The sequence below is a fragment of the Gallinula chloropus genome, assembly GCF_964237585.1.
Source record: "Gallinula chloropus genome assembly, chromosome: 2".
Classification (NCBI taxonomy): Eukaryota; Metazoa; Chordata; class Aves; order Gruiformes; family Rallidae; genus Gallinula; species Gallinula chloropus.
The window spans coordinates 36,791,383-36,817,619 of NC_140086.1; the positions used below are offsets into that span (position 1 = coordinate 36,791,383).

General features: G+C 39.4%; 1 protein-coding gene across 1 annotated transcript in view; it reads right to left on the minus strand.

Moving 5' to 3' along the window:
- Positions 1-17,866: 17,866 nt before the first annotated feature.
- Positions 17,867-26,237, minus strand: part of LOC311189013 (uncharacterized protein C8orf34 homolog) — a gene marked incomplete at both ends in the record, with an annotated part of 171,045 nt that continues 162,674 nt past the window's right edge. Inside the window, 2 exon segments of the mRNA XM_084260598.1 lie at positions 17,867-18,001; positions 21,292-21,518. Of these exon segments, the coding sequence (XP_084116724.1) occupies positions 17,867-18,001; positions 21,292-21,518 (362 nt within the window).

The window sequence follows — 26,237 nt, forward strand, 5'->3', positions numbered from 1 at the left end:
TAACAGGAATGAAAATGTGTTTTTAAGTTGCCAATTGCTAATATGATCTCGTGCTTAAAAGTGAATCACAATCTCCCTTAAAAATTAAAAGCATCACAGACAATTTATCTAACACATTTGCCAAGCTTTTCTTTCTGTCAGTTTAGATACAGTATTAAAAATCAACTTGAAATAATAGAATGGTTTATGAAATGCAGCTACTGTCTGTTCTACATTTTTATTTTTAAGTAAACTTGTGCCAAAAGGAAAGCTCACAGAGCCAGAAAGTCTGTATGAAATCATTTACTACCCCCCAAAAATGCACTGAAGCGAAATTAAGTTCTGAACTTTCACTAATCTCTAATAGAGCTCCCTACAAGAAGAAGTTTACTGATCATGGGCCAACACTAAAAATGTGATTAATTTAAATTTGTGAAATATGCTTTGATCATAATTATTACATATTTGAATGAATCATTAAAAAACCACCCTCGCTTGAGACGGGATTGCAAGTAGAGACTATCCTGTAGTAAGGTGTAAGTGGGGTGAAGTGGTTGGAGGGAAGAGAGAGACAGTAGGTAACATGCAAAACAGGATGGCGTGACTTTGCATGCACTAACATTGATTGCAATAAATCTTTTCTATTTCGAATCAGACATTCCGGTGCTCCATCACTGATCAAATTCAGATCTCAGAAGGCTGCAGCCAGAAAGCCTGGTTTCAATCCACCATTGGAATGAGGGCATGGGTGAAGGGAGAGAAAAATGAGCTAAACTGAAGATGATGAGATCAGCTTTTTAAGTGCAACATAGTGTATTTTAATTGTGGTTTAAAAAAATGCTAATGTATAAATTCAGGATGTCAACTGTCACGTTCAGAGAGACAACATGAAGTTATCCCAATCCTGGTTAATGAAAGGGAAACTCTAGCTCAGTAACATAATGGAAAAATATGGGGTTGAAATCAAATTATATTAAAAAAAGAAAGAGGTGATTGATTCAAATTATATCCTGAGAAAACTCAGAAAATACCAAACAAATCCAGTTTTCAGACTGCTCCTCTCAGAGTCCAAAAAAAGCAGAGACTGCAAAACTACAGTGAAGTGGCAGCGAATTTCAATTGCTTCAGTGCTGGCATGTTGGCAGATACAGATGCAGAGTGCAGGTGGGCACGTCTGTCTGTAGGGCACTCAGAGGCAGTGATGAATTACGGTTCTATCTTGGAGTTAGTGGTACCGTAGTGACTGCCCAAGAGACATAAACTATGTAAACACTACTATATTAACCATTATGTGTCTGAGTTTAATCATCAGGTGCTTCAAGGAGATCATGAGGGCTAGATTACAAAACAAATGTAAGTTAAGGTGGTGCAAAATAACATATATTTGATGACTGCAGTGCTAAAGGACTTGGGGCTAGTATTCAGATTCTAAATTAGATGGGAACCTTAACCAGTATCTACCTACCTGTGTGTTAGCCTGTATTAACCAATTCAAAGATCAGCGACTTAAAAAAAGCAGAAAGATCTCATAAAACCTCTTCCAGCCCAAGAAAACATTGCTCTGAGACCAACATTGTTATGACCAGCAGACTCCAACAAGCATGCAATGACTACTATCCTCTTAAAACTAAAATTGTAAAACCCTTTAAAAGTGATGAGATGTTTTTTAACTCATTTTGTTTGGAGATGTTTAAGTACTTGTGAATGTAACTAATGACAGTTTTATATAGTGACAGATTAAGGCCGAATCTCATTTAGTAGCTACAAATGCTCCATAGTAACAGCATCCTAAATAACCCTTGTCAGAGCACAGAGTTGGTTGTTATTTACTCTCTTCCTCTGAGTGCATGCTTCCCTTCAGGTACCTTTGTGAGGTATAAATGAACTTCAAAACTGCTTTCTGGTCTCCTCCCTGTCCTGGCTCCTGAATCTGGAAGAGGGCTGCTCTCCTAGCCAGCACATTGCAGGGTAATGGGCAGCAACAACTCTAAGGAGAGCAAGACTTGGAGTCTTCCATTTTTTAGGAAGAAAGATGTTTCCATAACAAAAGGATCTAAGAAGTGAGGAAAAAGGAGGAGAAAGACGGGAAATGAGGAGGAAAAAAGGCATTTCTGAGGTTTGGGCTCTGCAGCCAAAAGGATGTCTGCCTTGATGGCCAGGGCAGGTGTTTTCCAAGACCCTGATATTTTGTTCATCCCAGGTCTCATTTGGTTTTAGTTTGTGAGTGAGCCTTTATCAATCACAAAAGTCTTTCTGTTGTCAACCACAGACTAGGTCAGAAAAGATTTTCAAGACTGCACAGAGTATCTGCAAAAGAACATTCAGAAAGCATGGCAAAGGCAGCAAGGAATAGGATAGAGAAGGAAAAACAAAACTAAGAATAAAACAAGCAGAAGAATACTGTTCACTTCTTAAAAAACTATATGAAGAGAACAGTTTGCAAAGACATAGAACAAAGTCACTGTCATAAACGTAATGTTTGAAGGGTGCTGTACCACTGTGATGCATACAGCTGTGAGACCCAAGCAGAAAAGAGCCTGGTTCCAGCATTACTTAGGAAAAATACGGTGTCCTGAGCATATTAAAACTTGCAAATAATACAGCAGTGCATCAGAACTGGCACATATTTCTGAGGACGTCAAGTGGAAAGAAGTTTAAGTTGCAACAGGTGAATGCAATTTCTACCTGAACATAGCTTGCTTTTGTTGGTAAAAACACTCTTAAACGTATAGGTCTTCAGTATCTTCAGTATCAAATCAAATACATCTTTTAGAAGTTTATATGTGTAGTGTCACTGCCAGCTATAGCAGTTTTTTCACAAAGCCTCAATATGTGCAGCCCTTTCCAGCACATTACTAAATCAGAGGACGTTGCCCTAAAATTAGTAAATGAGATTTGAGATGTCTAATTTTATGAAAAGGTGATTTTATTAGTTCTGTTACATCCAGTATGTGATACAAAGCAATTAGCTCCATTAACATGCCTTTTGTAACTCATGTGATTTCTGAGAGGCTTCTCACACATACAGTGCTAAATACAGTAAGTAACTACTAAAAGCCAGTTAAAATGTTGCATAGTGTGGCAACTGGTCCTGCTGGTTTTGATGCAGCCCAGGCTTTCTGGGTAGCAAGCACCCATTGCCAGATTATGTTAAGCCTTTCCTTCACCAACACTGCCAAGTCCCTCTGCTCAGGGCTGCTCGCAATCCCTTCTCCACCCAGCCCGTAGTTGTACTTGGGATTGCCCTGACCCACGTGCAGGACCTTGCACTTGGCCTTGTTGAACTTCATGAGGTTTGCACAGGCTCACCTCTCCAGCTTGTCAAGATCACTCTGGATGACATCCCTTCCCTCCAGTGTGTTCACTGCACCACACAGCTTGGTGCCATCAGCAAACTTGCTGAGGATGCACTCAATCCCACTGTCCATGTCTCCAACAAAGATGTTAAACTGCACCAGTCCCTGTACCCATCCCTGAGGAACACCACTTGTCACTGGTTTCGATTTGGACATTGAGCTATTGACAACCCCTTGAGTACGATTGTCCATCCAACTCCTTATCCACCAAGCAGTCCATCTGTCAAATCCATGTCTCTCCAATTCAGAGATGAGGATATTGCATGGGACAGTGTCAAACGCTTTGCACAAGTCTGGGTAGATGTTGTCTGTAACTCTTCCCTTATCCACTAGTACTGTAACTCCATTGTAGAGTGCCACCAAATTTGTTAGGTATATTCACAAGCCTAGAGAAAACCAATTAAAAACCCTGGTTGTGTATCCTGCTGCCTACAGTGATCAAGGTACTGAAAAAATCATGTTCAAAACCTTGCTCTGATCAAGCAGAGCAAAACCATGCATCTGTCTTTCTGTGCGAAGTATCTTAAACACCAGAGTGAGCAAGAGAGGGAAACTAACCATCTCTCACTTTTTGAAAGACTCTGATTTGAGTTCAGTGACAACTAGGACACTTTTTTAATTCATAGCCTTTTAAAAGACAGGATAATTGGTTTGGGTTTTTTTCTGCTGGGAACCTTGCTGCATTTAGCACCTATCAATGCTAAAATGCATCCACTGATTTTCTAAAAAAATCAGGTCATTAAGAGTTAGTTGCTAACTTTGAGCTGCTAAAATTCAAGATCTGCGTGCACACTCAATAATGTGTGGTCTGTGTGACTACCTTAGTATGTTTTGGATAGGAAAATGAGATTCTGTTAGTGCTCAGATAATCTACATATGCATTTAATGATATTCCATTAAAGGGATAATGTATTCTGGGCATTACATTGCTTCAGTGTCCACATGTAGTCAGAAACTTACTTAGCAGTTTTTATTCTGCCTGAAAAGACAGGAATGAAAAAAAACCAAAACCCCACAACCCAAAAACAAGAAAACCAAACTAGAAGATAAGAATGAGTGGTTTCCCTAATCTGTGGGGCTGTGTGAAAAAATACATGCAAAATCTTCTTCCTTAGGTTTTGATCCCACATCCAGGTCTCTCATTGTTCTCAGTGGAAATAGGAATACTTACCATTGCAATTTTAAAGATGACAGACAAAACTTGATTTTAGCATAGCTGAAATATGGGCAATAATTTCGCTGTGATGACTACAATTTCACTTGGCAAGTGCTAGCATTCATGTCAAAATTGAGAAATAGCAGTTTCAATGCTGGTTTGTGTTTCTAATGTTCTAGTTTTGATAAAATACCTTTGCTCTGTATGGAAAAGTATCTGAACTATTAAACTTTATTATCACATAATACAGTGTAAGTATGAATGAAGTTGCTTGAAGAGGTTATTTAACTGATGTCCACACCATACTCCAGACAACTTTTTTTTTTAATTAGCTGTCAAGTAAGAATAGAAAAAATGTTGATGTTTTTATAAACAAAGGTCATTAAAAGTCTACAATGATCTCTGTGGGATTCTATTGATAGTGGGTAGGAAAAGCAGCAGTGCTGTAATCCAGCCAGGTTCCAAGGGGACTTCAATAACATGGTATTCAAAAATATTCCATACAGTGATTCATAATGCAGCTATTTACCATGGCTTCTAGATGAACAACAAAAGAAAGGCCAGAAACTCTTATAACTACGTTGGTGCAGCTTAAGAATAACCTTTATATCTACTCTTTTATTCACTGTTTAGATGTTGTTAATTAATAAAAGCTTAAATTGTTAAATATTTTAACATGAACAATGTGAAGCATGGTAGATTCTATATAGACTCTTCCTTAAAATCAAACAGGAATGCACAAACACCTTGCTGTGAAGCTGGGTGTCACTATGTTTCATGTTTAGACTGTATGTATGAAAGTATATTTAAATCCAGATCTCATTAGGTCTCAAATACTTTCAAATGGACTGATGTGTGACTGCTATGATACTGATTTAATGCAATCAGAAGTATACAGCAAACTGATTGCAAGTCCCATCCTTTAGTTAGGTTACAAAAAAAAACAGTAGTTTAGTTTAGTTTAGGTTTATTCTGTTTTATGCTCCAAGGACCATGGTAATCAAATGGAGGGAGACCTTAAAATCACACAATCACAGAGTCACAAGGTTGGAAGAGACCTTTGAAGATCATCAAGTCCAACCATTCCCATCCTAAGCTAAACCATATCCCTAAGTACCTCATCAACCCTTTTTTTGAACATGTCCAGGAAAGGTGACTCAACCACCTCCCTGGGCAGCCTGTTCCAGGCCCTGATGACTCTTTCAGTAAATTTTTTATTTCTAATACCCAATCTAAACCTGCCCTGGCACAGCTTCATGCCATTTCTCCTTGTCCTATCTCTTGTCACCTGGCTGAAGAGACCATCGCCCACCTCTCTACAACCTCCCTTCAGGTAGTGTAGGTGGTGATAAGGTCTCCCCTCAGCTTCCTCTTCTCCAGGCTAAGCATCCCAAGCTCCCTCAGCCGCTTCTCTTAGGATTTGCCCTCCAGCCCCTTCACCAGCTTGGTTGCTCTTCTCTGCACTTGCTCAAGGACCTCAATGTCCTTTTTATGGTGAGGAGCCCAGAACTGCACACAGTACTCAAGGTGTGGCCTCACCAATGCTGAGTACAGGGGCACAATCACCTCCCTAGACCTACTGGCCACACTGTTCTTGATACAAGCCAAGATACCATTGGCCTTCTTGGCCGCCTGGGCACACTGCTGGCTCATATTCAGCCTGCAGTCAACCAACACCCCCAGGTCCTTCTCTTCCTGACAGCTCTCCAGCCAGTCTCCCCCAAGCCTGTAGCGCTGCATGGGGTTGTTATGTCCCATGTGCAGCACTCTGCACTTGGCCGTGTTAAACTCCACCCCGTTGGTCTCAGCCCATCAGTCCAGTCTGTTCAGATCCCTCTGAAGAGCCTCCCTACCCTCAGGCAGATCAACACCTCCTCCTAGTTTAGTGTCACCTGCAAACTTACTGAGGGAGCATTCAATCCCTTCATCAAGGTCATTGATAAAGATGTTGAATAAGACTGGACCCAGGACTGAGCCCTGGCGGACGCCACTCGTGACCGGCCTCCAGCTGGATTTGGTTCCGTTCACCACCACCCTTTGGGCCCGTCCATCCAGCCAGTTTTTAACCCAGCTGAGGGTCCACCTGTCAAGGCCAGTGGCAGCCGGTTTCTCAGTCAGAGTGCTATGAGAAAGCATGTAAAAGGCTTTACAGAAGTCCAGGTAGACCATATCCACAGCCTTCCCCTTGTCCATTAAGCGGGTCACGTTAAAATGAGGCAGGCTAAGACCAGGAACTATTCTGCATTCTTAAAATCTCATGGCACTCATCTAGTGGTTATCCTTTTGGAAGAAGATAGCACCAGCTGAGCCAACAGCACATATGGTATCAGCTGAGTTGACCTGTCAACATTTTCGAAATGTATACAAAACAAGATTAAAATCTAATCATTAATCCTAATGGAATTTAATTCAGCACTGGAGTAAGATATGAAGATAAAGGTTTTTGAAGTATCATTACTCTTATCATGGAAAACATTAATTTAAATTCAGAAATTTTAAATAGTTTTTTAAATTGACAGTAATTTTTATAGGCTTTTTAGCAATGCACAAATCCAAAAGCTATTTTTTTTCCCAATTTATAAAGATGCCAGTGGATGAGGCTACTATGAATTACAACTGTCTATCCAGCTGATCTTCAACCTTAATTATTACTGGAGCTATACGACATACTGTATTTCATTTGATTCTACTTTTACTAGTAGGTATCCAAAGCCAAAGCTTTTCTAATATAAACCCAAATATAAATATAAATATAAATAGATGGGAGATAACACAAAGGATACCTATCAGATCTACTAAAACCAGATTTCAGCAGGGCCTGAATGATTAAAATCAGAGCAGTGTACAGGGTGCTGTACTCGTCAAGAATAAAAAAGTCATGTCATAGAACAGGCCATATCTCTAAATGCATTTACATTCTCAGCTACTAAGAAAAAGCAGAAGTGAAATTTAATTAAGACCCGTTCTTCAAACATGCTGATGACAAGACATGACTATTGCTCTTGTGTATCTAACATCCTTTATTCTGAGCTCTACTCTTTTGCAGTTTGAAAATCAATCAGCATATACACATGAAAACAAAGGAACACATCCATCAGGGGTAAACAAGGTTAATACTGGACCCCTGACAAAAAGCAATCTTATCAGATCATGACCTATTTTCTCTGGATGTTCTTGATTAATAGCCAGCTTGATATAAGATAACTCAGTATCCTTTCGTGGCAATTTTGCAGCACATTCACGTACAAGTGCTACTGGTAAACCAAAGTCAAACCAGTCTGGGGAGGATCCCAAGATGAGTACTTATTCTTATCTTCATGTTACAATTTGTTATCCCTTCAGTTTGCTCCTTTGCTGTGGAAGAAGCATTACTATTAAGCTCAACATCTGAGCATTCTGTGTGGAGCTTGGATATATCCTTCAATACTCACACTGTACTAGCATGGGTATTTCTGGAATCACACCATGAATCAGATCTCTGTGGAAAAAAAAAAAAAAACTCACACATTTTTTGTTTGCTGTTTCTTCTTCTCCATTCCAGTTCTTCCATTCACATCATAACCACTACAAAAAGCTTTGCCAACAAATCTGGGAGAAAGTACACACCAGCAATGGCAAACCTATCATGAGGGAGCAAGAGGCAGCAGTCCTCCAGTCAGTATTGGTGTAAGAACATTTTACTCTCAAAATAAATGACTGTGAATAGAAGTCACATTTGATTCTTGTAATAGCAGTAAAGTCCTACAGAATGACTGTGGCCTAAACTGTGTCCAGCCTACATTTGGTTCATGTGGTACCAATCCCCGCTCCGTGTGCAGGGATGCTACACTAACTGCACTCAGTTCCAGAGAACAGACTAAGTAGATTGTAATATTTTCCTTGATTTCTAGCTCTGTTCTTCTCAAGACCACAGTCAACAGTGCCACTTAAGGTCCTTGGACATGGGACTGCAGTCCCATGGGCACCAGTGGAAGTCCTGTAAAGCAGAACTGCTCAGCACGGTCATCTGGCAAAGTTGTGAAGCAGCACATTTGTAGGGAAGGAATATCAATACAGGTGGAGAATAAGCAAAAGGGTCAATCTGAGGACTTTCTGTGAAGCAAGACACCTCTTAGACATGCAATATATATGACTATTTTTAAGAATAATTCTGGGAAATGAGTTTACAGCTCCTGAAGGACTACTTCAAAACATTTCCCACAAGGGATGCAGTGCACTTAGGGCTTTTATATAGAAGAAAAATGTGTTTTCAATGTATCTGTTGACAGAGGGCCTAGACAGTTTATCACACCAAGTTCTAAACGCTCATTGACTTCCATCTGACTATAGGCATGAGCAAAGAAAGTATGTCCTTGGACAGGAACATCAATAAATATTTGGCAATCTAATGAGGACTAATAGATGAAAAAATTCAAAATCTTGCATGTAGAATTACAGACCACAGGAATGGAAGAAGATCCACACCTAAGGGCATGGCAATAGATGGTATCATAATGCTTTACATAGAAAAGAAATCATTCAGGCAAGTGACTTCCTTTTGTCTTCTCGTATAATTACGCTGGAAAGTCCTTGACTTCTTGGCAACAACTAAAACCATTAGTGTTATGGACATGATTCTCATCCCAAATCAAAACCACAGCACTACACCAGCTACTAGAGAGAACATTAACTCTATCCCCACCAAAACCAGGACTAGTCTCTTCTCCCTTCTGTTATGTGACATTGTAATCAGCTCCCTTGATATCTAAGAGAAGCCTTTCCTTTTTTAATTAGTCCCAGATCACTAATGAAATCTGAAAGCAAAAGGTGTGAAGTCCCGCTGCTGGAAAATGAACATTAAAGCTCTTACATTTTTAGTGGTATTGGTCTACAGCCTGTAGCTTTAAGTTTCTCATCAGTCTAAGAACAGTATTACTCTAATCAGTCAAGTTCCCTTTTTGCTCTCATCAAAGGCAGTAAAAGGTAGCCATACCTGATCGTAAAGGATAGATGATTGCAAAGAACTAGAAATAAAAGCCAAGTTCCTTTATGTGTTCATTTTCATCACAGTATTTTATGTTTCTGCAGCCAGTAAACATTGATTTTCAACATAGAGGAAGTAAATATATGTTACATTTATATAGGCATATTTTGCCTATGTGGCTAGAACTTAACATTCTGTTTCCATAAATAAATTATTGCTTGTCTGGAAAGGCATGTGTTAGTTAAGGACAATGAATTCCCATGTGAATTCTGCTAAGGAAACATTGTATTATCATCATTATTCACCAGCAACAACATTTTAACCTTCATGACAAAGACTGGGAAACATATACAAATTAAGGGCTTGCCAGTCACAAACCTGTTGTAGCTACACTGACTTCTACCAAATGTGGTTCTTTTCTTTTTATGTAGAGACACAAAAAATGCACCTCAAATCCAGCCTCCCAAAAATGTTGGCAGAACTCCTTAAAACTCTGTATCACATACATTACTATGAAACAAAACATGAGTAAGATTTTAAACATTACACATTTACAATTCATATATTTAGGAGTCTAAGGATACTGAGGTACTTTTAATGAAAGTGCTTCAGCCTTATAAATTTACTGCATTTTTACAATTACAGATAGTAATTTGAGCAACTCATTGTGATTTGATGTGGGTGAAATGAATACAAAAACAATGGGGTGTCTAAAGGAAGTTCTTCACTGTGTTAAAAAAAATGAAGAAGAAGCATCAGCACCTACAAACCGATTAATTTGTGGAAGTTAGAAGTTAGACATGTAAAAGTTCTGGATGGGCAAGGACATATGGAGCAGTAGGCCAGGGAGGTGTTGCTCACACAACCTACTGCTGAGCACTCACAAGTGTATTCCGTCTGTGACATCCTGTAGGGCCATTCAGTAAGGTTTGACAAGACCCATCATAAAGACTACTTACTTAATCCCAAACGCCAGCCCCTTGTGCCTAATCCCAAATACCAACCCTTGTGCATGCATTAATAGGAAGCTTGATGTGCAGGACCTGCAAATAATTGAATGTCTGAAAAGGCCAGACCACCAACACCTGTGCTGTTCAGTCAATCTTTATTAGCATTCTTGAGGCAAGAGGAGTTGAATGTAATAATTTTCTTCTATCAGGTTAGTTTATTTTCTTTCTCCTTGACTAGAAAAATTATTGCTCTTGTCCTTCCTAGAACTTATTTTTTCTCCAACTCTATCATTGCAGCTATTCATTCTCACCACAGATACAGTAAACGTGTTTTGAGCTCTCTCTAGTCTCTTATCAACTAATTCCATTTTCCATTATAGAAGCAATTATGGGATCAAAAACCACCTGACAGAACTCCTAGTAAAGTCAACTGAGGTTCATAATTGATTACAAAAGGAGTTGGACACAGATGAGACATTGTAGTCATAGAGAATGTGTACCAAACATTTTTTCCACATGTGGTTTTATCATTTATATGCACCGTCTGTTAATACTGGATCAGTATTTGCCCCTGACACCCCTCTTTCCCCACCCTCCCACCCCACTGCTATATGCCTATAGCGCAAACAGAAATCTGTATCCTGGATCCAAGATGGGACAGAGGTTTATGGAAACCTGAAGCTAGTCCAAATTCAAATATCAGTAGATCCAGGAACCTATCTGACTGAAGGCAGTTGTCAAAAGCCAGTGGTTTGTTTTCAGGTCACCATACAGCCAGAGAAACATTAGCCCTTTGTGGTGGTTTGACCCAAGCTGGAGGCCAGATACCCACCAAAGTCTATCATGCAAAACCACAAAACCCTTTCATAAGGAAAGGGGTAGTTTCACACCATTAACTGGTGTAGACCCAGTATGAACAGAACAGGCCTGAATGCTCCAAGGATGCATGTACTGCCCATAAGGTGGCGAAAACTGCAGAACTAGATGCTATCCAGCCTCAGTTAAACTGTCAAGTCTAGTTCACAATGTATTCAATAAATCATCCCGAGTCAGCCAACTGAAGGTCAGATCTCTACACACACCTTTGGCAAAAGACCTGCCAAATGGGGACAAATATGCAGAGCAGATGTCTGGCATGTCTAGTGGCACTGTCACTAGAAGGAACAAAGAGCTTCCTTTTTCAACCTCCCACACAGAACCAGTTTATAAATGACATGGATACAGTGACATACCAAACTGAGCTCCCTTCTCCTGTACCACAACACCCTCCTACAGTCCTGCATGTCAGACAAGTCACTGACCTCCAAGAATTCAAACAATGGGTATTTCCATGAATAACAATAAAGAATATTTCCTGTACAAAGTCAGCTTAAGTGTTCCTACCTTCAGTCTTGTTCCAGTATGTGAAGCAGCAATTAGAACTGCAAAAATAAAAAGAAATTGCTAGGATAGGAGGAAAATTTCCATTGCAAAAGATCTGGGATGATCTCATCTGAAGATGTGAGCTGTAGCATCAAGGATTCCCCCTCATAATACTTCCTCCTTATTTCCTGCATAAAGTAAAACTATCTATTAATAGAAGTTAAAACAAGACTGTAGGTTACATTACATAAACTTGGTTTATGACACCTTTTCGTCATCATGCATTTCAACCACGCAGTTTGAAAACAAGGCAGCACCTTTGATAATTCGATAGCGTCAAAATAATGCAATAAAGTTCAAAAGCCCACAGCCCACTTACAAAGGATTCAGAGCGATCTAATTATCACTGCTTTGTGCCATCAATCAATACGCCACAATGCAGCATCCTCTGTCTTAGTCAAATTGCCTGGGAATAAGGTTCACTGCTTTGTGTGCTCCTGACATAGGTCCCGAACAATGTAGGTGGTGAAAATTGCCATATGGTCAATATTAAACGAAAGTTGTGCTGCTATAAATCAAAGAATGATGCTGGCTGTCATCACTGAAAGTACACAATCACTTTCCAGAAGGACCAAAGGCGGCTGCTTTTTTTGATTTTGCACCAGGCTACAGCTCAAAAACTAATTTCCCAACCCTCTCTCTCTCTCTCTCACACACACACAATATTAAGTAGTACAGTGGTAGATTGACCACTCTATCTACTTATTCTACATGTTTCTACAGTCCTGTATGTTAGCTCTACCTAAATCTCATTCCTCTGAAATACATCAGTATACCAGTCATTGAAAATGACTCTACAGAGCAGAAAACTTCTTAACAACATGTAAAGAAAGGAAATATTTTATTAAATCAACATATTCAACTTCAAGGCAATACAAGCAATAAGAAAAGTACCAATTTCCAAATATTTCTCTGGTGAAATCTTATAAAAATCTTATCAAAAAAGAAGGCTTCAGAATGCAACAGTTGTAAGCACGTAATAAATTTAGAATCTGCTATAATATATCAGTCAGTGTTCCTCCTGTCTGTGACATAAATATTCTGTTCCACTTCCAGCAACAAAAGGGTTTCCTCATTCCATAAAGTTACAGGATCTCTCACCATGTGAACAACCGTTCCTCACGAAAGAGAAAATTGGTACCTCTTTGTACAGAAGGCACAAAGCAAAGGGCAGATGAAAGCTCTGCAGGTCAAAACTGGATTGCAGTAAATATTGTCTATAAGTCAGACTGTGGGACTGGGGGAAGCACTTTCTGCAGCATTTCATCACATCAGCATCAAATAGATGGTTTTCAGAAAGCATTTTTAAATGCCTTCTCACAGAACTAGAAAGTTGTTTGGCAGGAGCATAAGGAATACTAAATTGCATCAGTTTAAGGATCAAAACACCACTGTTCACTTGGGGATTTAAGACTGTTCTCAAACCCGAGACAGGACCATTCATTCTGGGACAGTAGCAGGGCACCCTCCTGGGACACCAGTCCTGCATGACCATAGAAATATCCATATACAGCCCATACAGATGTACAGAAACACCCACGTACAAACTTCCCAAAGCACACAAACCTTAAGAGGGAGGGAGGGAGGGTGGGAGGGAGGAAGGAAGGAAGGAAGGGAAGGAAGGGAAGGAAGGGAAGGAAGGGAAGAAAGGGAAGGAAGGGAGGGAAGGGAAGGAAAGGAAGGAAAGGAAGGAAGGGAAGGAAGGGAAGGAAGGGAAGGAAGGGAAGGAAAGGAAGGAAAGGAAGGAAGGGAAGGAAGGGAAGGAGCATGATTTTTGTGATGCTCAGGACAAATTTCACTGCCCTTCAGTCTTGTACACTTGGCAAATACTGACAGTTGCCTATACATAAAGACACCCTGAACCTGTGAAAAACTATTAAACACTTAGACATTGTCATAATGTTAGCTCACACTCAGCTACATATTCTGTGTGGCTAACTGCCATGCCATTCACTCACTCAACTAACAAAAAACCACCCCAAACAAATGATGCGAACAAGAAAAGCCCAGAAAATTCCTCTTATTTGGTAGCATGTGATTTCCCTCTGAGACCTATGAACTAACAGAATCTAACATGTAAGCCAAATCAACTCATTTTTCATTGAAGAATGAAGAAGAACAGTGTGTAAAAATTCACACCAGCCTGTGAGAGTGTTAAATGGTCATTTGCTACAGAGAAAACTAAATTTGACAAGTGAACTACAATCAAACTTCTCCAACAGTGAAAAAGAATGGAGACCATAAACCAAAACACTGTAGTATTCATATGACATCATAGGGTCTGAAATTAAAATGTAGACCAATTGTTGGCATACTAAATGGAGAAATGAGGGTGTTTTTTTGGCTGATCTTATGAATTTGTTTAATATAGAAAAATTTTGCTTTTACAAAGAATGTAACAGCAACATAGTATTAAAACTCAAAGATGCTACGGCACCCAGGGTACTAAAAGATGAAGTTGTTTCTCAGGTGGCTCATTCCTTCAATCTTAAAAAGCTTAAGACATAGATAGGTAGATAGATAGACAGACAGAAAGACAGGCAGACAGACAGGCAGGCAGGCAGACATACATGGCAAGATAAAACTTACAGTTGCAAGTATAAGGATAATCCTACCCAGCAGAATTTTTTTTCCTAAAAATCTCACATTTCTTGAAATGCTTTTAGTATAATTGAAGAAATACAACACCATAAATAAAATTAAAGAATGTAATGGGTTTATCATATTGTTTTAAAAAAAAAATAAAATTTAAGAGGTCAAGCCAAAGATTTCCTGGAAAAAATCTGGATGCAGCATCCACAGTTTCTATAGGTAACCTGTTCCAGTGCCTCACCTTCCTCATAGTGAAGACTTTTTTCCTAATATCTAATCCTTCACTGTGAATAAATAGTGAAAATAAGAACATATTATTATATGCAGTGAGTGCATCCTCAGCAAGTTTACTGATGACACCAAGCAGTGTGGTACAGTGGACACACTGAAGGGAAGGGATGCTATCCAGACAAACCTTGGCAGGCTTTAGAGGTGGGCCCATGCAAACCTCATGAAGTTCAACACGGCCAAGTGCAAGGTCCTGCACATGGGTCAGGGGAATCCCAAGCACAACTACAGGCTTGACAAAATTGGATTGAGACCATTACATCAAAACTAGTGTGACCAGCAGACTGATTGACTCCTGTAAGACCCACCTGGAGTCCTGCATCCAGCTCTGGAACCTTTAGTACAAAACAGACATGGACCTCTTGCAGAAAGTACAGAGGAGAACCACAAAGATGACCAGAGGGCTGGAGCACCTCTCCCACAAAGACAGGCTGAGAGAGTTGTGCTTGTCCAGCATGTACAAGAAAAGGCTCCAGGAAGACCTTATAGCAGCCTTTCAGTACCTTGAGAGGCCGACAGGAAAGCTAGAGAGCAACTGCTTATCAGAGAATGTAGCAATAGGACATGGGGTAATGGGTTTAAACTAAAAGAGGGTAAACTGAGATTAGATTAGACTCTTCCCTTTGAGGGGGGTGAGGCCCTGGCACAGGCTGCCCAGAGAAGCTGTGGCTGTCTCCTCCCTGGCAGTGTTCAAGACCAGGTTGGATGGGGCTTTGGGCAATCCGATCTAGCGGGGGGTGTCTTTGCCCATGGAAGGGGCATTGCCCATTGAAGGTCTCTTCCAACCCAAACCAGCCTGTGGTTCTATGACATTACTCAACTGCAATAATGGTACAACAGTTCAAATCTTAAACCAAATGAAATATCTTAAACATTCCTATAAACAGTCTGTCCTAGCTTCATTCAGACCAAAATTTAACATTGGAAAGAAAGATCTCAGCTTCCCATTGGAAAGAAATACCCTGGGGAGTGGAGAGGAGTATTTCTTCCCTTGCCAAGGTACCAGTGAAACATAAATCCATGCAGGCTTGTTCCTTGTGCTGAAAACACAAACAGCTGTGTTCCACATCAGTAAGCAATATATTAAAAGAGTTGGGGGGGTGGAGGTGGGCAGAGGGACAACCTAAAGATGTCACTTGCCCCTAAGAATCTTTTGTAAATTGAGACAACTTAAGTTTCAAGTCTAAGTCAGTTACTACCCTAACTCTCCTCAAAATGCCATGCCAACAGTAATTTACAATTACTAGGGGGGGTTAGCTAGCATTGCTTCCTAGAAACACTCAAAAAATTGCTATAATTGTATTAGAGTAGCCAGCTCAATAAAGTATTTCAAACAGTATTTAGGATGGAGGCAGTGGGAAGGAGAACAGATACTTCTACTGGAAAAATTGTAGCCTTGTAATTAATCTATGTCAAAGTTCTCCAATTCCCAAAAGAAATATTTTAGAAGGAATGATTAAAACTTTCAGATGGTATTTAATAAATGTCCAAGAATAAAACTGGATTACTTCCAAGCTCATAAAACATAAGGACTGCAAGAACTGGAACTTCACTGTACAGTGCAGAATCTGCTAGAAACAGCAGCAAGGACATGAATGGTCCTTCAGTGCACCAAGAGGACGGAGCTGCTGGGAGGTTTGTCTCTGCTAGGACAAGTTTGCCCACCAAAGAAGAGAATACCTCATCTTAAAAAGACAGCAGGACAATTTGGATATGACGCTTTTCACAGATCAGAAGGAGCTGGCTTTCTGAACACAGAATTTATTAACTCTGTCAATAACACAAGACCATTCTAATGGATGTAGCAAAAGCTGTGTCACAGAAGTGAATATCACATACACAAAGGTTAAAAGTAATGTTTCCTCTGTATCATAAGGTACAGGATAACACTTTATCTCAGTGCCTTTATTATAACATACCAATGTATAGCTAAAAGGGTTGATGAGGTACTTAGGGATATGGTTTAGCATAGGATGGGAATGGTTGGACTTGATGATCTTCAAAGGTCTCTTCCAACTTTGTGATTCTGTGATAGCACTTTAGACTAACCATAGAGTTGAAAAGTATCATGGGTCAGGTAAGCAGTTTAGGCAAAAGCATAATACCATATGAACATCAGAGGTTGAAGTCAAGCAAAAATCCATGTCAGTATCCTACATTCTCAGTAGAGCTTATTCCTTAGGTGATCTCTCATTGCATCTCTCTTCAGAGATAGGGACCGCTTTGAATGACACTTTTCAAGGTTTTCAGATTTCTGAATCACTAGTGGAGACAGAATTGATATGAAAAGTATTAGGAAGGGTTGTTGAAGTGTATCTTATCTACTTGAATGTGGTTCCAGTGTAATGGGTCAGAAAAGGAGATACTGTATATTTTTTACATTGAGTTAGATCATGCCCCAAATGAAACATTCTGATCACAGAGAGTTCATCTGGGTACAAAACTAAAAAAATGTCCACATTCCTGAATTCATTCTCTTACAATTTTAAAATCTGCATGGTACAACATTTACTTTTCTGAAATGAGTTAAGCTTCTTCTGACATGCCTGAAAGCTGAAAAATCCGTGTTCTAGCCTTTGAACATGCCATTATTCTCTACAAATATTTAGCATAGAGAACAAGTGACAGATGATAGCATTTAATTTGTCATACTGCGAATTACTTGCCTTTAAAGGGAAATAGTGAGCACACATTCTATCTGGAGTTTTGGCTATGTTTTTACCTGAAGAGCTTTAGCTCTGTTTTTTTAAATAGCTTATTGTCTTTATATAGAACAGACACAGAATTATGGATGAGGTCTCTCGCAGAGGGCCTTTGCATCACAGTACCCCAGGCAAGCCCATCAGCTGTTTTCAACACATCCTCATAGGAAAATATTTTAAATTCTGTAAGATCTGTGACCAGATGAAAAGCCAATAATAGATAATGTGTTCTGGACACAGAAATGTAGCATCACCTGGGGGGATAGGAAGTGTAAGTTGCTTTGGAATCTCAGCCAAAGGGCCCCACACTTTATTAAACCTGGAGTTGTGAGTGTGTAGGTGTTGGATTACACACATCAATAGGAAGAGAATGATTTCTGGAGGCACTTACAGAGAGATTTTGAATTACGGTACTTATCAGGCCCCAGGGAGTATTTTGGCAAGTTTTTGAAATGCACTCATGAATTCCTCATGCGCTTTTTGGAGACAGCTACAATGACTGAGGCATGGAGGTTTGAATGACCCTTTGCTGTTTCATCACATGTGATTTCCAGTGCAAAAGCAGGGCTTCTCAGAGCAGCAACACGTGCACCCTGTGGAGCACAAATCTTTGCTGTCAATGTCTGACATGTCTCATGGGCTGTAACAATGGCTCTTCAGTAATTGTCTGCAACTCTGGGCTGAAATTCTGGCTATGTTTAAACCATTGCAAAAATTCAAGATGTTTTACAGGATGTTATTTTGGGTGGCATATGAATTCCATTTACAGGATGTTGAAATTAGTATCTGAAGAATGTATTCAAGGAGAAAATATCTGTTTCTGAGAAAGCACTGTCAAGCAAAGTACAAGCACTTGGGCATACAATTTTTGAAAGATAAGGAGAGGGATTCTCCATCTCCAGACAGTCTCAGAACAGCTTAGACAAGCATCTGTCAGAAATGGTTTAGCTGCTGTCATGCTGCCTCAGGGTTAGCAACTAAATGATATCTGGAGGCCCTTCCCAGCCCCATTTCCTATTACACTCCTTCCGTAGGCAAACACATGTGCACAGTTCTGGGAGAGGAGGTCCCTGATGAGAATCAGCAGCTCAGCATTCAAGTAAATCCCAAGAGGAACTACTCATATTTGATCTCCCATGGTGTCTCTGTAAAGCTGTGTTATAGCTGGTTTTGGTGGTCAAAAAGGAAGTTCCTTCTGTGGCATGACTTAGAACAATATTCCATCACTAAGCTCTCAAGAGAAGGTCCATGAATCTACAGAAGACACTGGTTCAGTGATTCTACCTAAGTGTTTCAGAACCAGAAGCATTCCCCAGGATTGGCTGATAATTACAAGAGAAATAATGTGACACTCAAATATAATACAGGTACTATTCATACAATGAAGATCATAGAATCATAGAATCATAGAATTGTAGGGGTTGGAAGGGACCTTGAGAGATCATCAGGTCCAACCCCCCTGCCAAAGCAGCTCCCTAGGACATATCACTCAGATAGGCGTCCAGGCGGGTCTTGAATATCTCCAGAGATGGAGACTCCACCACCTCCCTGGGCAGCCTGTCCCAGGGCTCTGTCACCCTCACTGTGTAAAAGTTTTTCCGCATGTTGGTGCGGAACTACACTAGTTGGAGCATGTGTCGAATTATACAATAGAACATCTGGAACAGCAGCTGGGATAACATTAAACTCTAAAGCTCTGCTATCTTCCAACTACAGAGGTGTGTATGGAGCTTCAGTGATTAAATTCCAGCTCGTGATAAAGCCAAATTTATACATTTTTACTACATTTTTTAAGTGAAAACACCATTAGACTTGAAGTTCCAGTACAGTGTTTTCACTTTAAAATGTACCTTGATAGATTTACAGCTATCGTAGAGGAAGCTTCTATTGAAAGTACATATAAAAATAATGTTGCACTTTCTCTTAAGAAGACAATCCATAGAAAAGAGTATCTGACTGTAGTATCCAAAGCAGGGGGGAGGGGGAAGAGGGGAGGAAAGTTATCAAACTAGATTGTGTTTGGCTATGCTTTAGGTATGTAGTAGAAGTTATGTATGTAGTTACACAACCTGTCAGGAAAGAAAACTGCAACCAAAGTCCGAATTCTAACTTATAAAGATGTGTCTTCTTTAGACTAGCAAGTTGGTAATTAAAAATAATTAAAACTAATTTGACTAATATTTCAGCAATATGCTAAGTAAGCTAATGTTATCAAACCAGTGGTCCATTTGAACTTTACCAGTACGCCAAGCTTTTGCAATTTTAGTTAAAATTGTAAATGGCAAGAACATCTACAAAACTAGGTAATTGCATTGCCTAACTAGCAGCTGCCTAATCCAAAGGAAGTAGAAGCCAGGACCAAAAACAAAGGCCACGAGCACAGGAAGACACATTTGCCTCTGAACATGGGTTTTTGTGCATCTTTTTTGTTGGGAAGCTGCCTGGAACCAGCCATAGAAAGCTGCTGAACGCATGGTAACTTCATGGTTAGCATATCTGCTGCAGAGAAGTCCAGGTTGCTGTAATCTATCCCAGGGGAGCTTTTCTGCAATTTACATTAATAGCTCATTGGATTAGATATAAAGTGTGACCTCATATAGCCAGAACAATGAAAAAAGTGTCACATGCATGTATGTGAGTTGACTTTCATTTAGTTCATATATCTCTAAGAGCTTAGTTGTTGCAATATAGAATTTCCCCCGCACATACCTAGTTACCTCTGTTAGTGAAAAGTAGACATACCTGAAGCGATACTCCAGGGAGCAGGAAACAAGTCTCCTTCCCTCTCTGGTAATTACTGACTCAGGAGAAAGAGACTTGAACTGTGAATAAAGCCATATTTTTCGGAAGCATACTCCCACAGGACCAGAAGCTTTTGTTAATACTGCATGTGCACAGTACAGCTGGTTGTTACGTAACTGCATTTAAATTATTGCTTAAATTTTCAAGATAAGGATCTGCTCAGAGAAATCTCCCACTAGATTATATTTCAAAAGAAATAATTTCATTTTATTAACTTCTGCAAACAAAATTTCTTCCCCATTTCTACCTCAGCCACACCTACAAATGCCAGAGCTAGCCGATGGGGTGGCAAAAAGTCACGCTTTCAAATCCGCCAAACCATCAAGTTACTTGATAAGAGCAGTACAGAGGGACCCTATTAACACTGTTGTATCATTGGAATGAATAGAGATACTCTTATGTCGCTTTTAAAATTATTCAGATACAGCATCAAGGGAGTAAAGGTCTTAAGAGAAAGCAGCCAAAACTCATACAACCATAAAAGCCATTTTACTATAAACTGGCTTTAGAAGGCAAGCTGTTTATTCAACAAGCTACATGCAATTTTATAGAGACACATTTGTATTATTTTTCATTAAAAAGCATTGTCGAGACTACCGTGCCCCTACCTCATTGCATTAGGGAATGCTTCTAAAAACTGAGGTGTAAACATATGGCTAGGAAAAAATTATCTGTTCATCGTGGCTCTTTTTTCGTCAAAAAGCTGTAACCAAACTGCATCAGCAAGGACTCATGAAGTATCTTCCTGAAAAGCACTAAACCTGCTCTGCTCCATGCAACTGGAGAGAAAACATTTCTACATCGCTTACACTGAACTTTTTGTGATGACTTTGAAGTGCCTGGTGCAGAGTCCAAACCAAAACAAAATCCCCACCTCAATGCTCTTGCCAAATCAACTACAGCAGCAGCAAGAAGAAGAACTTGCCCAGCTGACTCCCAATTCCATTAAGCACTGCAGAGGCAGTGTTTATTCTGTAAGCAACAGATAAATGGAAACTGCTTCCTGAAGCCAAAAAGGTCAAACAGAAAACAAGTAAAGCTTCCTGCAGCTCAAAGGTGAGACCAAGTTTATCACACGTACCTTCTGCATAGCCTTCCCAACAGCTGTTTGCACTCCCCAGCCCCCTAAGTCCAGCTGCTTGTTGCCAATTAGGTGCATCCCAGCTCCTCCTTGGAGTTCTCCTGGCTTTTTATGCTTCATTGCCAGCTTCTTGGCAGTCAGGGTACCAGGTGGCTGCTTCTCCACTACAATGCCAGCAATGGTTGCTGGGCTGTGTGTTAGGATCAGCCATGGCTGCTTGCCATATGCTTTAGAGGGAGTAGTGCCAAACACAAGTGTTAAAAAATCATGACATCATGTCAAAATCATGAGAACTAAAACAAAGAAACAAACAAAAAAAACATGCAATTTTCTGTACATTTTACTGTGAAAATAAAGTAATATTTTCCATTTTTTTTATCCTCAACCCTTCAGCTTAGAAAGCATCCCAGAAAAATATCATTGTTCTGGCAAGTCCCAAGAACAGCCAGATCTCAAGAGCCCAAGACTTCACAGCTTTTACAACTGGAAGTGCTCAAGAGTCTAGCCATCCTATCACCTTTCAAGACAGTTGCATACCTTTTACAGTTTCTAAACTATTAATCATTCTAATGAGCCTTGATGGTACTCACTATATCTAGAACTGAAAAGTTTTTGCCCTCTGAGGACCACGGGCAGGATTTATATACTTCCTTCCTGATTAAAGCCTGCCTTGTGTTTCTTCACATGTAATCAAAATATAAACCCAGACATGTCCCTGACCAAATCTCTCTGCACTACCCAGCCAATCTTTCTTCAAATTCTTAGACACGTGAGAACTTCTAGAATTAAGATGCTGCCAAATTCTAATTTCTTTCTCAACTTGTGGGCAATCTTAGTTCCACTGAAGCCAATGAGGTTTCTCGCAGGGATTAAATCTGGTCATAATTTCACCCGGGAATGGCATGAAGCAGAAAGAAAGGAGCTTAACAGATGTGCAGTGAAGCAACTGGAAGAAATAAAAAAGGCAAACCTGCTTTACATTTTTCAGTAGCGTCAAGGTAAAATATGAAATGCGGGCAATAAGGAAGAACAAAACCTGTGAAAAGGAGGTATTAGTTTCACAAGAATGCTTTGCTGAGCACAGCTGACTACACACAGCATATCAGTGATAATATGCTCTCCTATATGCAAATGGATCCAAGTGTATTGCAAAAACACACAGTGTAACTAACAGCTTTTCTTTATGGATGACAAATTAATGAAGCCCTTTTCTGAAGTGAACTTTGAGGGACTATCCCTGTAGGGTTCCATTATGCTAAACATTTTACATACAGGAATCCTACACTATGGCAATCCATACACCAAGCACTTGTTGATCACAGTGTTACCTCCCATTTCACTTGCTCATGACTCAGGCCATACACTTTTTGAGTACTTAGCACTGCATGTTTGTGAGATAGCAAAGGAAGCTCACACTATGAGGCATTCATGACAGACAATTCATTTTTATTTCTGAAACAAACAGATGGTTTGTCATACTGTATTTTTTAATAGATGCAAGCAATTTCATCATAACATTATGTCCAAGATACAGGAACCAAGCATACATAATTGAAGACAAAGGAAACTGGAAACACACTTGACAGAATTAACAGGTAAATGAAATTAGTAAATTCAACAACCACCACATCCCTTCATTTGATGTCTGTGCAAAAGCATCTTCTAAGGTTCCAAGCACACAGCACATACCAGTTAGCTTATTTTAAACAACAAATTTGTTTCAGTAATCCATATGGGTAACTAATGCTTTATCTTATATATGAAATTCCTTTAGGTGCTTTATTTTTTTGTTTTTTTGCATGCATGCTCCATTCCTTATTGATATGTTCCCTGGTTAACAGAGTCTTTATTTGTTTAAAAGATCAAAGTAGACAAACTCAATACAAAACTATGCGGCAGGGGCAACACCTGTTTCTGCTACCCACACACATCTCTTTCACTCACTCCCCCTTCTGACCTCTCTCTGCAGGTGACTATGAGTGAACAGCTAGTTCTCTGTGAGACCTGAATGGGACATACACATTGGCAGATGTGGGCGAATACTTTAGTGTTTATTAATCTAAAAAAGAGTAAAGATTACAAAAATATAAGGAGTAGAAAACCTTAGACAAGTTAAAATGCATAAAATCTCTAGGTAAAGTTTATTTTGGTCAGGCAGAGTTTATAGTTTATCAAATGTCAATCCAAAATAACAGGGGTATAAACTCAACAAAAAAAACCTTATAGTAACTTCATACTAAAAGCTGACAGTTACCCTTCTTTCCTAAGGCCACTGTGCCACAGTAAGTACTCTGATTCAGTGTATTACAGCATCCACATATCAGAGCGGTTCCACTTACGTACTGCTGATACTAGAAAAATAACTTTATTTAAAATTACTATGTATAAACTTAAAGTAAATTCTCAGGTGTAGTTTTGATCACCATTATTTTGTTTTAATTAAATTGTTCTTCAACAATCCCACTGATTTCACAAACCTGTGAAATCAAACAGAAAAACACAGAAATTAGGGCTAAAATTTAATGCACACAGAAATAGGATAAAAGGGAAAATTAATCCTTCATTATGTTTGCATTTTGTAAAAGCTTTCCATAATGCTGAATCCATGGCTAAATACGCAACATCTATCAGTATTTTGATGAATCCCACTTCTTTTTTACATCTAAAATATTCAGGAGCAAATCACAGAGACTTTAGTTATATTATTTGTTCTGATTATTCAGTGTTTTGGAGGGTTCTTCTGCTACTTCTTTTTCAGTAGTATTAAAAAGACCAGTGCTGCAAAAAGCATCAAACATAATAGGCAACTGTGATGAACCAGATAGGCTGAGATAGTATGGTTTTCTTTTCCGATTGTGTTCAGGTTGAAAACCTTCCCCCAAGCAAAATGGAAATTCAGCTTTTACACTATTTAAATATGCACATTAAAAAATTGTTTTGCAAATGTTGCCAATTGCAACTCAACCTGCCCCCTCCCCAGTGTTTGTAAAAGATGCAATGCTGCAACTGGACCTATCGTGGATAATCTGGGTTATAAAAATGAAAGAAACATTCCAACCACATTTAATTACACAGCTGAATGGAGAAAGGTTTCTATGTTACCTTAGAAGCTTTCACTTTGCCATTTTAAAACACTGAAGGAAATCAGGCACAGCAGCTTCACATTTATTCATTCCTTTTGAGTACCTAAGTATGCAACCCCTCTTTGGGAGATTAAAGAATCTTGGCAGGAACAAACTATTCCCATTATCTCCATCTAATCAATTAAGTACAATTGGAACAAGATCTTTATGTGTCACTTTGCCAGGTGATAAGCCTGGATTTTATACCCAATACTGTACTGATATTCAGCAGAGTAGGGTACATACAGTGAAAAGCTCTGCATAAAAGAGAAAACAAAAGAAATAAAGCCTGGGAATCGTTAGGAACAGTTTCTACCCTTTATTAACCTTATATGTATTTTTTCATCATTTATGCCTAATGTTTAACAACTGTTTTCCTTGGAGGCACTTCATTTAGCAGAGATTCAAGCATTTTCAGTTTGATCTTTAAGTAACAAATTTGTCTTAATGGTGGGGAGGGGGGAAAGAAAAGCAAATATAGGTAAGCTTGTTTCATTTACAAATTCTTCTCATGCCTGTTACCCACAAAAACTTCAGGGACTGTGGTCTTCTTAGCTGCAGAAGGAAGTGGGATACCATCCAGAAAATATATTCTTTGGTACCCCACATCTATTATGGAATTCTTGAATGATATTAACAAGATTGAATCAACTTTCATCTGAGATGAGAGAGAAATTCATCAAGATGGAGATGCAAGAGATGACAGACACCCTGAAGGGGCGATGGGATTCACTGTACCTGTCTTAGTCCCCCAGTAAGACACACCTTTCGGAAGTCCCTTTGCTTCTCTCCTTACTTCAGAAAACTAATATCTTGGACTAGATTCTCTCACTTTTCTATAGCTAAAGGTAGGTGAGATGAGTCATACGCTGACAGGCTGATTTCTCCAATGTAAAAAGGAATGGCAATAATTTAAAAGTGGTTAATACAAGCAGGAAGCCACCACTGACACACTCGGAAGAATAACTGGAAAACAGCAGCCATGTTAAAGTCAGTGAAGTCACACCAGAAAGAAATACATTCCCAGACATTAGAACTGGGACCCAGACTCATGACACATTTTAGAAACATTAGCTGGTGATTTCTCATGGCTTTGCTGTCAGTTATCACTTTTTATCACCCTGCTTCACAGACCAGAGAAGTAAGATACAGAGAAAATAAGTGTTGTCCAGACCCTGCTGTAACACTCTCACTGGCACTACACATTGCCAAACAAGATTCAACCAAAATGGACAGAAGTCATACATCAAGGATCAACCAGCCTCTCTCCCAGTCTTCACATCTGATGGGGTGAAGAACAGTCACAGTAATTAGGTCACAAATCTTAACCTTTTTCATTACAGAGCTTTTCCCACTTGAATTTGAAATTCTTCACTCATGATAAAGGAGGAATTTCTACAGTTTTGGCTTAGAATAAATGTTGGCCTTGTAAAATGCATTTGCAGCATTAGGATAATAATGAGTGTTAATTTTTTTAGCACTTGGAGAATAGCGGGCCAAAGAAAGAAAACACATTCCTTTTATAGATCCTTCACCTCCTGGTCGTTTTTGAACCCTGGGATTACTGTTAAAAATTCTGACATTTTTTTCGGGTTTCTGCAGCAATCCGTCCCCTCTGCTGAATCAATCAGTCAGCAGTGGAGACAAAAGCCTTCCAAAGCCTTATTTAATGCAAAGGGACGTACTCCCTGCTTGGTGCTTCCTGGGTCTTGTACTTCATGGGGTCATTTTCACTGATAAAAATTGAGCGAAAAGTAGGTGTAGAACATGGTCCATGTGATTCAGGACTACTTGGTTCTCTATCTTCACTGCTGTAAATGACTA